Below are 15,426 nucleotides of genomic sequence, written 5' to 3' on the forward strand. Positions count from 1 at the left end.
ACACCGATAAATTCTTGAAATTCTTTCGGTGGTCCGAATTTGATACCGGGTCTCCCAGAAAATTAAAAAAAAAAAAAAAAATCATCATCTTAATCGTTCGACAGTGTTCGGTGGTTTTTAATCACTCTGTCACTGGTGGACAACGAATATATATATATTTTATTCAAATTAACTTTCACACAATATTAATTCTGAACGTAATAAACTTATTATATCTTTTGATATTTTAAGGAATTCTACATCAGTATTGTATTCAGAAACATTATCTAAAAACTAAATCCAAAGTGAATGAGATCGTAATTTTAAAAATATCCAATCAGGCAAACGTATACAACCGACCAACCTACCAATGACAGAGCACGTATGTTATATTCGTGTACGTTTTTAAAATATGCATTCTACGGTAACGACTCGCTTCCACGACGCCACCTGGCCGAATATATTTAAAAAAAAACTTTTTTCATATTGACTTTTTGAAGTAATTTGAATTTATCATGATTTTCTGATAGCATAAATTATTATTACTTAAAATTTTATGTAAAAGAATAATAAATACTATTTGATCGTTCTAAACACTGTTTAAAATCGAAGACGAATATATAAAAAAACGCTGGTATATATATTTTTATAAAAGGCGCTGCCTTCGTCGGAGTAGAATCTCGTCTGACGATGTCGAAGTTGTTGTTTCCTAGTTACCTAATTTCCATCTGATATATCTTCCGAAATAATCTATGAAAACAGCTCAGATAAGTGAATTGTACTTTATAAGATAACCGTGCGTCGTCTTAAATATTAATATAAACATATATTTAAATGGAGATAAGTGACAACGCAGTTAATATTAGACTGTTATAATTCATGTATTAAACCCCCGAACACGGCAAATGGCATCGAGTTCGTTGAGCCAAGAAGATTTCGAAAACGAGTACGAACTGTCGACTCGTAGATCCAGAATCCGTGCCGCCAGGGCCAATGCCAGGAACGTCCCTCCGTCGAGGTCGGAACCGACGGGGCCTGCAGCGGATGCTGACGACGGACCAGGAGGATATCCCGGACAGGCGGACCATGGGGACGCGCCGGATCATGAGGCCTCTCCGAAACCCGCCGTCAGATCGAAGGACAAGAGATGCCCGAGACCCAACCACGTCAACAAGGGAAAGGCACAGAGAGAACGAAGGAAACTGAGAGAGAAGAGGCGCAGCACGGGTGTCGTGCACCTTCCGTCCACTGAGGTGAGGTCCCGGTAGACTTCGCGTCTATAATCTTGTCTGGTTTATGGTCAAAAGTTTTGCAGTGGGAGGGATTGTAAAATTGTGCACTTGCAAACAATGCCAAATGTAGCATAAGGAAGAAATTTTACCGTCTTTCGGCATTGGATTTATTTACTCGATGAATTAAATATATGTGAGTACGGTCAATGTTTTGAAATGTCTTCCTTGAGTGAAGAAAGAATATATGAAATTCCAGAATGATTTTAAGATCTCTTTATGTTAAGCAAACGTGAGAACTCTAATGCCAAAAGACTGTACAATTTCTTCCTTATCCTTATAATGGGAAAAATGCTAGATAGAGACATTGCATTACTTGACAAAACAATCTTTGTTTAGCACTTAATATATTTCTAAATCTTTTGACAGCTGGTTATATACTAGTAAATAACACCAACAAAACTTTCAAAATATACCAGCCTATTTATATTATATTATATTTGCTGGTATATTTTGAAGGTTTTGTTGGTGTTATTTACTTAATATATTATAAGATGTATGAAATACTAGTATTTAATATAATGCCAGATCATCTTAAAGTTATATTGCATGTAAACTAAAATAAATTTATTGAAAAAGCCTTATGTGAATTATAATACAAATGATAAATCATAATTTATTATTTTCCACTAAAAATCACATTACTGACTTTCTAATTTGCTCCAAAATGGGGTTATTCAACTTATTACTATGTATTTATAATTACATTACATGCTCATCTGTGTAAAATTGACTGTATCTTGTAAAAAATACTGTTTGAAAAACAAGTTCGTCTAATTGCTTTTTATATTTTTACAAATAATTACTCTAGGAAAATATTATCTTTGTAATGTGATTTGTATATTATTTTACAGGTAAATATTAATCCATTTTATAATTATATACACAATTACAACTGATTTATATGCAAATAAAAGCCCAAACTTTATAATTAGACTTAAAATTCAAGTATGAAACCTTCCAAATATGTCAAATGGCATCAAGATAGGCTTATCTTATATGTTATTTGTTTGTGTAAAGAAATAACAACTAAAACAGCATATTTACTATAATAATAACACAAGGTATGATTGAAAATAATGTTCTCAAACTTGTAAAATATTCTTATTTTCAGAATTACTACTAATATTAAGATGAATTAAGATGTTTAATAGTAAGGATTAGGTGCCAAAGTGGCCTAAGCCATGGCTTAGGCCACTTTGGCACCTAATCCTTACTTTTAGATAATTAATTTTATAACTAATGCTAGATATTTTCCACAAATTTCAGCTCTGAATGAGGAGCTCGTTCAGAGTTGCCCAGGGAAATAAAAAAGTTGAACTAATGATCTACATATAACCTTTTGCAAGATATAGTCCACTGAAATTAGCTGCTAGTTAAACACATGATGTGCTTAATGGATTTCAGTGTGACTCTGCTCTTACCTTGGAAGTAGTTGTACTATGGCATTTCTCATGTTTTATGAGCCTTTGATCATCTCTAGTTAGGTGGAAAACAGTTGATTTTTAGCATTGTTTTTAGAAATAGTTTCATATTTTTCGATTTTTAAATTTTACCCCATTTTTGACCATCCGAAATTCCAGTTAGTCCAATTTTAGAGGTTTATATCTCACAAAGAATTACAAGTGGACCATTGGTTCCTTTGACTTTTTTTACTCTTATGAGCATGGTTTACAGCTCTGATAGGTTGCCAACTACCTCATTCAGAGCTGAAGATTTACCTCATACACTAATCTAGTCTTCTGTTTAATGACTATTTAACAATACTTAACTACCGGCTATGTAAAAAGCCACAACTTAGATGCAGATTACAACTCCTAACTATAGTTTAGATCTAAATTTTGTCACTTAGTATTTTTATTTGATTTTGACAGTTAATAACTACATGTTTATCTTCAAAAGTATATTACTTTTAGCTTTACAGTGACATATTTCTGAAGATAAACCTTGTAAAGGCTTTAGCGGAGTTAAGGTGTAACAATTGAAACTTTTACAAAATGAGGTTTGTTTTCTGTTATAAAACAGATGTAGCAGGAAAAAAAGAAGGGAAAAAATGTAATGATTGCTTTTTATTAATCATAATTTTAAACTTTAGATTAATTTATTTGAAAAGTTATTTTCAGGTAACAAATTAACTATTTAAAGTGATTGTTTTTAAATTACATAATGACCAATTATTTGTTATTTTCTACGAATCGACACAATAGGAGTCGTCCGGTGACTATATATATACATTTCAAATTACATGTACTTAAATTTGTCAATAATTTTGGAACATTCTTTATTGCACAATTACTTAAATTACCAGATTTTTTTCACGAATACATTGCAAGTAGAATTCCTTTATTTAAGCAAAAAAGAAGTCTGATATCATTTATAACTGGGCTTTTTCATTAAAATCACAGTCAAGTTTTTGTGTAGTTTACTGTTTGTGCCAACTAAAACAGAAATTTGGCAGTGCAGAAATGAAAAAAACAATAGGAATTTTTTTTTCTGAATAACACAAATTACAATTTTTACTTAGTCATTATTTGACTAAGAAATTTCTATTTTTACTGATTTAAGTTGTAGCAAGAAAAGTAATGATTCTTTTATTTCTCAAGGTTGTTTGTTTATGATAAAATTTTATTAATTTGGCCACAAAAAAATTGCTAATTTTGCTAGTTTTTCTTTAAATGTATATGTTTTTTTTCCTATTACATAATGGAAGTAAATTTTTAAAAGTATAATATATACTTTTAACTAAACTAAATCTTATAATTATTTTATCACAGATATTTTGCTTTACATTGTAAGTAATGTTCTTTTAAAGTCTTTTATGGTTTGTGTAGGAGTCTTTTTACATCTTGACCTGTTTTTGTTTAACCCAATGATTTCAAAAATGGGCCCACCAGTGGCTGAGTAGACAAAACCACTGAACACTGGTAGTTGCCATGCCAACAAGCTGGCCAAGTGGAATTTTCAGGATTTTTTTCATGTAAGTAACACCTAAATATGGACCAATTTTCTGTTGAAAGTACTTCCGGGTTGCATCTCTCCTTGGCAGATTGCCCATGTGTTGTGCTGCCATAAAGCAACAGGACACATAGATGACCTGCCCAACTAAACTAAATGAAACCCAAAGTAGGTGATACTGCTTCATTTAAAGTGAAATACTCTCAGATTAGAATACTCTCATGGGCTTTGTTTGAATATGAGCAGGACAAAACTTTTTCAAAAAAAAGAAAAAAAGTGTATAAGAAATACATGCATTAAAAGGGGGTAGTAGTAGTCCAGATACTTTGGAAAACAGTGGTTAATCAAAATAACAGAGTTCACTCGTTTCCTTGACTTTCTGTTTTGTCTTAATGGAAATGACTCATTGAGTTGTTTAGCCACTTGGCTAGAGATTCTAACTAGTTATGTTTTTTAATAAAGAAACAAATTATTTATTCAAGTATCTGTGAGATTATTGGCATGTTATTGGCCATTTAAGTTAAATGTCCTAAGTATATTAGTAAAAAGTATAGTTCAAATGTCTATTAGACATTTAATTATTGTGATATTCTTTTGCTTTGCAGTAAAATTTGAATATTATCTAATTCATATATTTGTAAATTATGACACTCTTGGTATGGTAACCATCCAATATAGTGAATAGTTTCATTTTCCTCACTATTGAAATCTTGATATAGTGAATGATGTAGCTTAGTTCTTTGAGAATTCACTAAGTTGAGAGTCCCCTGTATACTATCTATCATTTAATAAGAAATAAACAATAATATCGAATACTCTGTATATATTTATGCAAAATGGAAATTAGTGATTAGAAAACTATGTATCTAAATTACTGTGTTAATTACAAATGTTTTATATGCCTAGTTTACATGAAAATTAAGAGTTTGAACCTCATTAAAAAAGATCATTCTAAGCATATCAAACTTGGAAATTCTTCTGATCATAATTTCTACTTAATCTAAATAATTTTTATAAATATTAGATAGTTTTAGTAATTTTTATAGTAGAACTCATTATAATATAATGTACAATTTTAACAATAATAGTAATTGGGCTTTTAGAAGACCAATTATTTTACATTGTGTATTTTAGAATTTGGATATTAATTTTAATGTAATTATTTTAATTATCTAAAATAATAACTGACATTTGATAATTTTATCAAAGGTGTTTTACGAGATAAATTTTTCTCATTGGAATATTTACTGTGTGGCCTTTCAATGTTTTAAGCAACTCCACACACTTGATATTCACCAATTGACAATTGCCTTTCGTCAAAATGTTTGTCATGTGGCAAGCATATATGTACACATGTGCAATTATTTGACGAGCACTGGTTTGTTGTGGGAATTACAAATGCTTGTCCCAGGTTTGTTCCTTTTGATTTGGCATGATATACCGACAAGGAGTGGGAAACTGCAAATACTGAATATTTGTTGAGCAAAGTCACAAGTAAATCATCCACACTACTCAGTATTTGCCAATTGTTTGCTCAGCATTTGGCAAATACCAAATGTGTGGTGCTGGCTTTAGAGCTTTTGATTTGGGGAAGCAGTTGATGCCGTAAATGTCAGAAAAATGTTACTAATGCAAAAGATTTGAGAAGAAAATACACTTTCTAAATTAATATGATATAAATAGAGCAGCATCATTCTAATATTAACTTACCTCACAGAATGTGCTAATAAAATGAATTGGATTTGTAAATCAATTGAATATTTTTTCGCTTTATTGTATGGTAAACAAAATTTTAATCCAGATCATTTGAAACCAGAAATTGTTAGCTATAGAATAAGATAGATGTAGTGTAATTACAACTGTAACAAATTAATCCCAGAATAGATAAAATTTCACCAACTGCCGTAAATGAAAAGATTAAATTTTTAAGAATTTTCTAGGGCACTCTAGATATTTGTAAGCATTTATAGTATAACATGATTAGTGAAATGAATGTATAGTTTTTATCATACATTTATAGTATTTGACTGGTTTTATTTATTGTTATGTTTATTTTTTAAGCAGCTCATTCATTGCTTTTTACATGATTATAAATACCACAAACCAAAATCTTAATTTTTTAAGTATAAGCTAAATGATGCCATATGACATAAGTGATAATTTACTTGTTAAGCTTTGAATTGTGGGTTTGAATCCTTCTTTGGGTTGATATTCCAAATGCTTCAAAATCAAATTTTTAATTATTAATATTTAAACAAAATGGCAACATTGCTTACTTTAAGCTAGATTATATATTAATAATTTAATAAAAAGTAACAAAATTATAGTCCATAATGCCTAGTTTAATTGTGTTGGTGTGATGAGGATTATTATTATTATTGTTATTTGCAGAAGTTTCTGCCATAATCAACATTAGAGTGTAAAGTTTTGATTTTATTTTTACTTTAGTATTTATAATTCTATTTTTATAATGAGGCAAAAACTGTCTTGTTATACATATATTTTTTTGTCTCATTATGTCATTACAGACCACACTATAAATCTGAAAATGAATGATACAGATTGTCTCTAATTATGACAGCCGACATAATTAAATTTGCATGATGCAAATTTAATTATAGTATTTTTTTCTTTAGATGACTTACATAATTATAATAAGCATCTTTTGTGATAAATATTAATAAAGTGTATGCTGGTGTAGGAACGTAATGGTGTTTGAATTTACCCCATACCACAATTGTCCGGGAACAGTGGTCTTAATTATAGATTCGAGAAGGGATATGTCTTCGTTACGACGTATTTCTTTCCAAATATACAAATTAAATTACTTCCATTTGGTGAGTCATACTTGGTCAGATTGTTTTTCCTGAAAATTACAATTGCAAATTAGCCTGTTCACCTGGTAAATAAACATTAGGACCTATATAAGGCTCTAAGCAGGTTATTTACGATTGCTGTTAGATGTTAATGTTTAGAGAGCACTTTAAATGGATCGGTTAAGTCCGGTAACTCGTTCGTGCCACCTCGAACTTAAAGATACAATTAAGGATTGCATTTTAATTTTTTAGAATGTTTTCTAATGGACTTGCATTGTTACAAGAGTGTTGACTCTCTTGTTACAAAAATACATTAATGTAATTTACTTACACGTAAGCACTAATGTAAATAAGTAAAAAATAAAATAATTTATCATGCACTATTTTAAATTAATTAAATTATAAGATTACAGTTTATTTTGTTAGAAGTTCACATAAGATTTTTAATTATATCGAAACTTTTCTGATTTTTATGAATATGGAAAGCACTTTAAAGTACAAGTGCGCACTTGAAATTCCTCTGCCGTTAAATGTTGGAATTTAATGAGGAAGATTGGGAGATAAGGATGATTCTGGCGCATTTCCTTTCCGGCTATCGAATTAATATGCAAACGTCTGCTCTTACTAGACTGCATTTTCTTAAATTCTTTTGCATTTTCTTAAATTCAAACATTTCCTTTAATACATTTAAAAAAAATTAATTTAGCATCTGGTTTATGTTATAATCATCTGATAATGGTTAGATTAATAAACTTTAATATATCACTGTTGTTTATTTTAAAATGTGGAACCATGCCACATTCTGAAATTTTTATATTACAAGACATGTTTTTTTTTAAATGATAGAATTTTATCTTCCGAATTAAGAGAGTAAAGGTTACAGCACATCATTAAAGGCTTTCTGTATGTAGATACGTAGTGGAACGTCTGTTTTTGTTTAGCCAATGGGAAAAAAAAAGCGGTTACATAAGCCATTTTTGCATATGCAGATAAGGAAAGATTAATGACACGTTTGTAACAATAGACAGCATAAGAAGAGTAACTTTATAGCAGAAGTGTTATCTTAATCATTTAATATTTGAATGCTTAATGTTTACAGTTTGTTGGCATAAAAAATTAATTGTGATACTTTATATGCTGATCGTTTCTTTTATTTCAAAAAAAAGAAAAAACAAAAATGAAAAATTGCTACCACCTGCAGACTTGCAGTTGTTGTGATGAGTGAGGACATATTTTTCAGTTACTTGTCATAATGATAGCTTTATGTATTAAGATGATAACATTATTTAAAACTTACAGTTGTATTTCTGTGCAGGAAATAACTTATTATAATGATAACAATTTGTGTATTTGTTATAGGATAGCTGAATTTTTATTAAATAGATAAAGAAGTATCATTAAAATTTTTATTTTTGGCTTTTTTATGAGATATTTTTACATTTAATAAACATCTTATTAAAATAAATTGAATGTTTTATGCATTTTTTAGGTTTAATCAAGATGATGATAAAGTGAATACTTTGTTTTGTTTGATCTCATTTGTGAGGTCTCACAGGTGTTGTCAGACTCATTTTGAGAGCTTAGCATACTGAAGTGTTACTATTTTACAGTCTTTATTTAGAATAGAGATATAAACAAACAAAGAACTAAACTACCAGATTATTAATGGACTGTATAATAGTGCTATTAATTAGATAATTATACTACATAATTTTGCTTAGACAGGCCAAATTATGTAGTTTAATTATCTAAGTAATAGCCCATTAATAATCCAGATGGTTATGTTTAAATGTATCAAGCTATAACTTATGTTTGTTTACGTAGTAAAATCGGACTAAACAGTTCATGAGTGTCAACTGGATTCTGTTTTAAATATATATGGGTGGGGGGTAAAAAGTAGGTATACAGTTGTTATGGAAAAAACATAGAAGAAAAAAAAATATTTTTATGCATAAAGTAAATTATAACAGATAATAATAATAAACACCAAACATCTCTATTTCTCAGATTCAGGACTGTATATAGTGAAATTCCATTAATCCAGCATTGTCAGGATTGACACAGTTCCAGTTTATCAAATATGCTACCTTATTGTAAGCTGGAAGATTTTCAATTCCCTGGACAGAATTTTACATATCTTTGCATATAAAACTGTACAAATCTGCCTTTTATGATTATTTAACGTGCAATTTTAAGTTTTCCAGACTATCCCTACCTTTGGTTGGCTTGAAACAAGAACACTATTCTTATTTTGTGCTTTGTACACTCTTATTGTGTATAAATATAGATGCATTCTAAATTATCAAAGTACATTAATGGTATTATACTGCAGCTGTTTCCATGATAATTATTGATTTCAAGTGTCCTGAATATTTCTCTTCTAAAAAAAAAAATCATATCACTAATGTCTTTGGAAAAGTTTTTAGAAAAATCATGCATGAACCAACTGGTTTTACCTAGCATCGTCATGTTGTTGTGACCTTTCTCTGTTTCTATGATGTTTATATTGAAAGTTGTCAATGACAATGATAAAGAACATTGTGCTATTAATAAAAACCAAACCTCTATAATCTGTGATTCTTTAACGTTATGTCACAAGAGATGGCTATGTGCTGTGAATGTTATGACAATAAATAGTGAAACCTGTGTCAACCAGAATACCAAATTTATTTTTTCTGTTTTTACAGGTTTATGTTTTTAAAGGATTTAGTTATTTCTTTATCTTTAAACTATAGGCCTACTAGGCAAATATTGCAGTTACATTAATTTCTTTTTTATAGTAAAAACCTTTTAACATACTAAACAAAATTTTACAAGGTTTAATTCAAAGTAATTCCAGCTAGGGATGAAGTATTTGAATGCAAGGATTGAGAACTGTTCAATTGCAAAATGCTCTTCATTTCAAAAAATTTGTGTTCAGTATTCAAATAGTTCTTAGATATTTGAGTTTGCACAATGGCACACAAGACAATTGAATAAAAAAAAAACAAAGACAATTGAGTATCAAGAACTAGTCTCACTCTGCTGCCAGAAATTCTAATTGCATTATGGTAATACAGATACCAAGTTATTTTGTGATATGACTACTCAAGGGATTGTAATATTCTAATTCGGTGTTTTCCAATCTTATTGGATTAGTGACACACTTTGAATTTAATAGACACTTGTAACATATTGTAATTTTCAAAATAAAAATGTTTAAAACAGATTACAGCTGATTTTAAGAAAATTTTGATAATACGGAAGTTAACAACACAAAACTCTCAATTTCACCAATATATTATACTATAAAAATAAAAGGAGTATTTGAATCAATGTGTAAAGAGCTAGTATCGGCAGAGTCAATGGATTATCTGGTGTCTGAATGCCTATTGTTTTTACTCTTAAAAGTAGAGGTAATAAACAAGTTTGCCGGTAGGTGTGCTGCAATCGTTCAGACTCTGGTTTATTTATATCCTATGCAGAAAAGCATTGTATCAGTGTAAAATAAATGTTATGCTATCAGTAATTGCATAAGCAACTATATTTTACAGAGCTAATCTTTCTATTAATATTCTTATTTAATACAAGTTAGATTAAAATAAATGAATAAAAACTAATAATACATAAAATGCATAAAAATTAATTTTACATAAACTTTTGTTTTATATAGTAAAGGTTATATTTAAAAGGCGACAGACAAATTCAGTTTATCTAAATAATTTTGAATCTAACAAATTTTCATTACTTTATAATTATGTCAGTCAAGTAAATAATACGCATTAAAAACATATAATTATTTAAATTACTTTTAAAGGTTTTAAATTATTAAGTTTGTATTGATTTCAAGTTATTTATTACATAAAGTTCAGACATTTAAAAGTTAAAATTTTGTCATCTTTTATCATCATCATCATTGTCTAGTTGTTACAAATTACACTCAAGCTATATAAAGTTTATTATTGTACAGTAAATTATTAACATCTATAAAAATTTTGAAACATTTTAAGCATTATGTATACATAACAATGCTTAAAATGTTTGTATCCCCTAGTGGCCAATGTAGTCATTTCCACTACTTTTCTGCTTACAGTCGATGACCAGGTAATCCATTGACTCTGGTATTGATTTTTAAGCTGATAAGCCTTTATAAAAGCTCCAAAGAGTTGTTACACTGGCATATCCATAGACACACACGAGTTTTGTGAGAGGATGCTGAAAATTTTTCAACATTTGGCATTTTAGTGAATACTCCTTCTTTGGTCGGCTGATGATAGAAAGATGAAAGAGAAATAAAATTTAAAAAAAGAGCTTATTCAAAATTCTACAAAATATTTAATACTGTATTTACTTGCATATAAGATGACCTTACATATAGGACGAAGTGTGACTGCAAAGATCAAAATAAAGAAAATTAGATTTATTAATACAATTCTAATTTTATTTCATTTAATCACAAGTAAAATATCAAATGCACACATTGTCTTGCAAAAATTACTGGCATTTTAAACTTTAAGGAAAAATCTTGTAAAATCGACAGCATAATTTGTTCATGTAAAGCTGAACAATCGGAAACTGTTTTTTGCTAATTCTTAACAGTCGAATCCACTCTCCATCGATTATCGATTACCCTTATGAGTTTCTCCAAATTCTGATTTCCGAATAATCATCTGTTTTCACCTGAGAATGGATTAAAACTTATATTGTGCTCCCGTGTGATTTTGGAATTTCAATTTGGAATTCAATTCAAAAGCTTTGCTTTTCCTATTATTATTCATCTTTACTCCTGACAATATACAAGAACGATCCAAACGACCCAGATAAAATACTTTGTTTTTAAATACAACGGGGCAAGCATCTGGTAAAAAATGTGAATACGCTGTTCACAAAAGTTATTTGCAAAAATGCAAAGAATCCTTTGCTCGTGCATATAAGATGACCTAGGAATTTGAAGCTGTGATAAATAAATAAAAAGCTTGTCTTATATGTGAGTAAATATGGTATTTCCATGACATGTCTGAACCACTCTCACAATGCATGAGTTGGGAAACACTGTTCTAATTAATAGTTTACTTCATTCTGATAATTATCAATATGTTAATTAACTTGATTTTGGATACTCATTACTAGTTAGTTCTAATTATTCTGTAGAAGACAAATTGACAGTACTATGTTACCTTATCATTATTGTTTCTATGAATTACATTCATTTCTTGTTCTTGAGAACTCAATTTGTGGAAACTCATTTGATTCTTGAAAGTTCTTGATTCTGCCCAACAGAGACTAAAATTAACAAAGACCTTGTGTTTCTGTATCTTTATCATGTGATCTTCATTTTTCTGACAAGGTTCAGAATTGTTCTTGGAATACAGTATGTCATGCTCTGCAGTGGCCACTATACCTAGTCAATTTTAGTTATTTGTCTATAAATGGAATTTTAATTTTCCACTTTATTTGGGTTACGTTATGTTCTTTGTATCCAAAAGTTTCTTCCATTTCCATATTGGACAGGCTTACAGTAAAATTTAACATAGAAAATTGCTGTGTTTTGAAGCAGTTTTTCTAATTAGGCAGGTATACATTTTATTTGAATTTTGTTTTAGACAGGTTTTTATTTTATTTTAAAATTGAGAAGAAACTCATCTGTATAAAAATTTATTACATCCATAATCAACTAACAGCAGGCTATAGGCCTTTCGTATAACAGTTATTATAGTATACAGCTATTAATAATTTAAAATAAATTAATACATTTATAATTTTGTACACAAAGTGAGCCAAAAAAATTTTATCTGTTTTACAATACACTGTGAATAGGGTTTGTCATTTCCCGGTCTTTTGCTTGTCCCGGGATTCCGGGATAAAAGTGAACTGTTTCCCGGGACAAAATTAATTATTTTTAAGATATACAAAATATCATGAAATCAAATGATATAATTATTTTTCGTTTTTTAAAGTAATTTAATATGTTCTGTAACCTCCAAAATCATAATAATGCTGTGTAATATATATGTTACCGGCAAAACCCGATTTTACGCCAAACTAGTTTGGCGTAAGTGTATCAGGCCAAACTAGTTCAGAATTATTATTCAAGCGTATGAATGGTTAAAATAAAATTATAAGGCAATCAATTAGATGAACAATATTTTTTCAAACATAGTCTACTTAATTATAAAAAACGGGGTTAATGTTACCCTAGATATCGAAGGTGGCGGCTCGTCTCCGATTCCAGCAATCAGAAGACAGGGAGCAGTGGGGACGTGCGTTCTAACCTAACCTAACCTATTTTAATAATTTACCATAATTATTAAGTAGACTATGTTTGAATAAATATAGTTCATCTAATTCGAACTGTCTAATAGAAGCGTTCGTCATGAGTGAACGTTCCGAAGAAAAAGAGAGAGAGTTTTGTGAAGAGCAGCTCGTTGATCCTCCCAAAATTAAGCAAATGAAGTCGGGTAGATAGTTCATCTAATTGATTGCCTTTTAATTTTATTTTAACCATTAATATACTTGAATAATAATTCTAAACTAGTTTGGCCTGACACGCTTACGCCAAACTAGTTTGGCCTAGGCAAAACTAGTTTGGCGTAAAATCGGGTTTTGCCGATAACATATGTATAAAATTACCTTTGAATTACATAGACATTTTTACAAATAGAAAAAATTTATTAAAGTTTGCTGGAAACTGCATACAACAACAACAACAACAAAAAATGCTTTGAATTGAGTTAAAAATTTTAAAAAAAATGAACTTAGATCAAACTTCTAACTTAGAAGGTAATTTTTGTTTTTTTAAATAAAATATAATACAAAATATTGTAAATTTTTATAAGATTTTAAAAGGCAAGATGGTCAATACTCCGATTACTCAATCAAATTCTTATTTTAGTAATGAAAAGTATTGCTACCGAGAATGCCCTTTCCGATTCAATTGATGTGAGTGGAATTGTATTTAATGCATTTAAGAAAAGACAAATATTGTGTGTTTTTTGCCTGTAGCCTGGAAGATTTTTAGTTCGTTTTTGAGATTGTAGTACTTCTTTTGTTCTCTAGTATTCTTGATTTGTCTACCTCGACTGCTTTAATAGAAACATCATAGCCCAATAATTCAGCAGTTCATTTGTCTTTAATAATCAGGTTATGAAGAAAAACTTCATACTTGCAGACTTCGTACTCATTTGTATCTTTGCCCAATTTGCACAACTTGGCGTTAAGCAGTTATTAAAGATACTGGGCATGGTTAAAACTTAAGACAGCATAAGTACAATTATTCCAGATATTACAGGTTAAGAATTTTGAGAGTCCTGCCACAAATAAGCTACGCATTGATTATTGACCATTTGTGATGTGCCATAACGAGCAAAAATTTAAAAAATTAATAAGTAGGTTTAAAATTAATAAATACAAATGTATTCTGACAGTTTATGAGTTAATTATGCTTTCTATTTACAAAATTTCCTCAACGTTAACACAAAATAAGAAAAAAGTGAATTTTTAAGAAATTTGCGGGATTTCCCAGGTTAAAAAACAACCAGGATCCTGGGATTTCATTTGAGAAACCCTAACTGTGAACCAAAGAATTTTGAGAACCACTTCTCTATTAAATAGAAACCTGTCAAAATGGAAAATTTTGGTATATAGTGTCAGGTTTTTGTTTCAGACATGTTTTACTGTATAATAATCTCTTTTTTCCTAAGCTATAAATTACGCAGAAATTAAACATAATTATTAAATTAAATTAGTTAAAGAAATTAAATACACTCATTTGCATGGCAGTGTTCCTTACAAAACTCTGCAAATACGAAAGATTGAGTATATAGTTATTTTATCTATCTTATAATTGGCAATTGCAAATATATTAGTAAGACTCTTAAAGTAGTTATTACTATACGGTAATATTGTTTATTTAAAATAATAAATTTTTATAGGTGGATTTGTTTGAAATATTGATATGAATTGGTCCATCAGAAATTAAATTTTATAAATATCGAATAGTTGGCTGGATTCCTTTATCGGGCTAATTATTAAGTTTAATGAGAGATGGTGACCTAAATAAACACTTACCTCTAGCCCAGTGATTCTAACCGCTGTGCTGCGGCACTTTAGTATGCTGCAAGATTTTTTAAGTGTGCCGCCACTGCGAATATCCATACGTAAGCAACGTCAGATAAGTAGTTTAATCGGTTCTACCTTCCTAGAGAGCATTTGGAAATTGTAACTGGTGTAACCAGTAACTTCCGGTAGTTACCAAGGCATTTAGAAAATGTGACCTAAATAACCAACTGCATTTAAAAATCACTGTTATGACATCACTGGTTCTCCTGTAGTACTTACCGAAGTAACCGTATGTGCAGCCAAATTTTTAAATCATTAAAAGTGACGATAAAAAGGTTGAGAATCACTGC

General features: G+C 29.6%; 1 protein-coding gene across 1 annotated transcript in view; it reads left to right on the forward strand.

The window, feature by feature from the left end:
* Nucleotides 1–626: 626 nt before the first annotated feature.
* The window catches only part of LOC136977637 (PRKC apoptosis WT1 regulator protein-like), a 34,485-nt gene continuing 19,685 nt past the window's right edge, over nucleotides 627–15,426 (forward strand). The window contains exon 1 of the mRNA XM_067273173.1: nucleotides 627–1,232. Coding sequence (XP_067129274.1) covers nucleotides 885–1,232 — 348 coding nt within the window. The 5' untranslated portion in view covers nucleotides 627–884. The remainder of the gene's footprint in view (nucleotides 1,233–15,426) is intronic.

Source organism: Centruroides vittatus, unplaced genomic scaffold (genome assembly GCF_030686945.1).
Source record: "Centruroides vittatus isolate TY-2023 unplaced genomic scaffold, ASM3068694v2 contig_461, whole genome shotgun sequence".
Lineage (NCBI taxonomy): Eukaryota > Metazoa > Arthropoda > Arachnida > Scorpiones > Buthidae > Centruroides > Centruroides vittatus.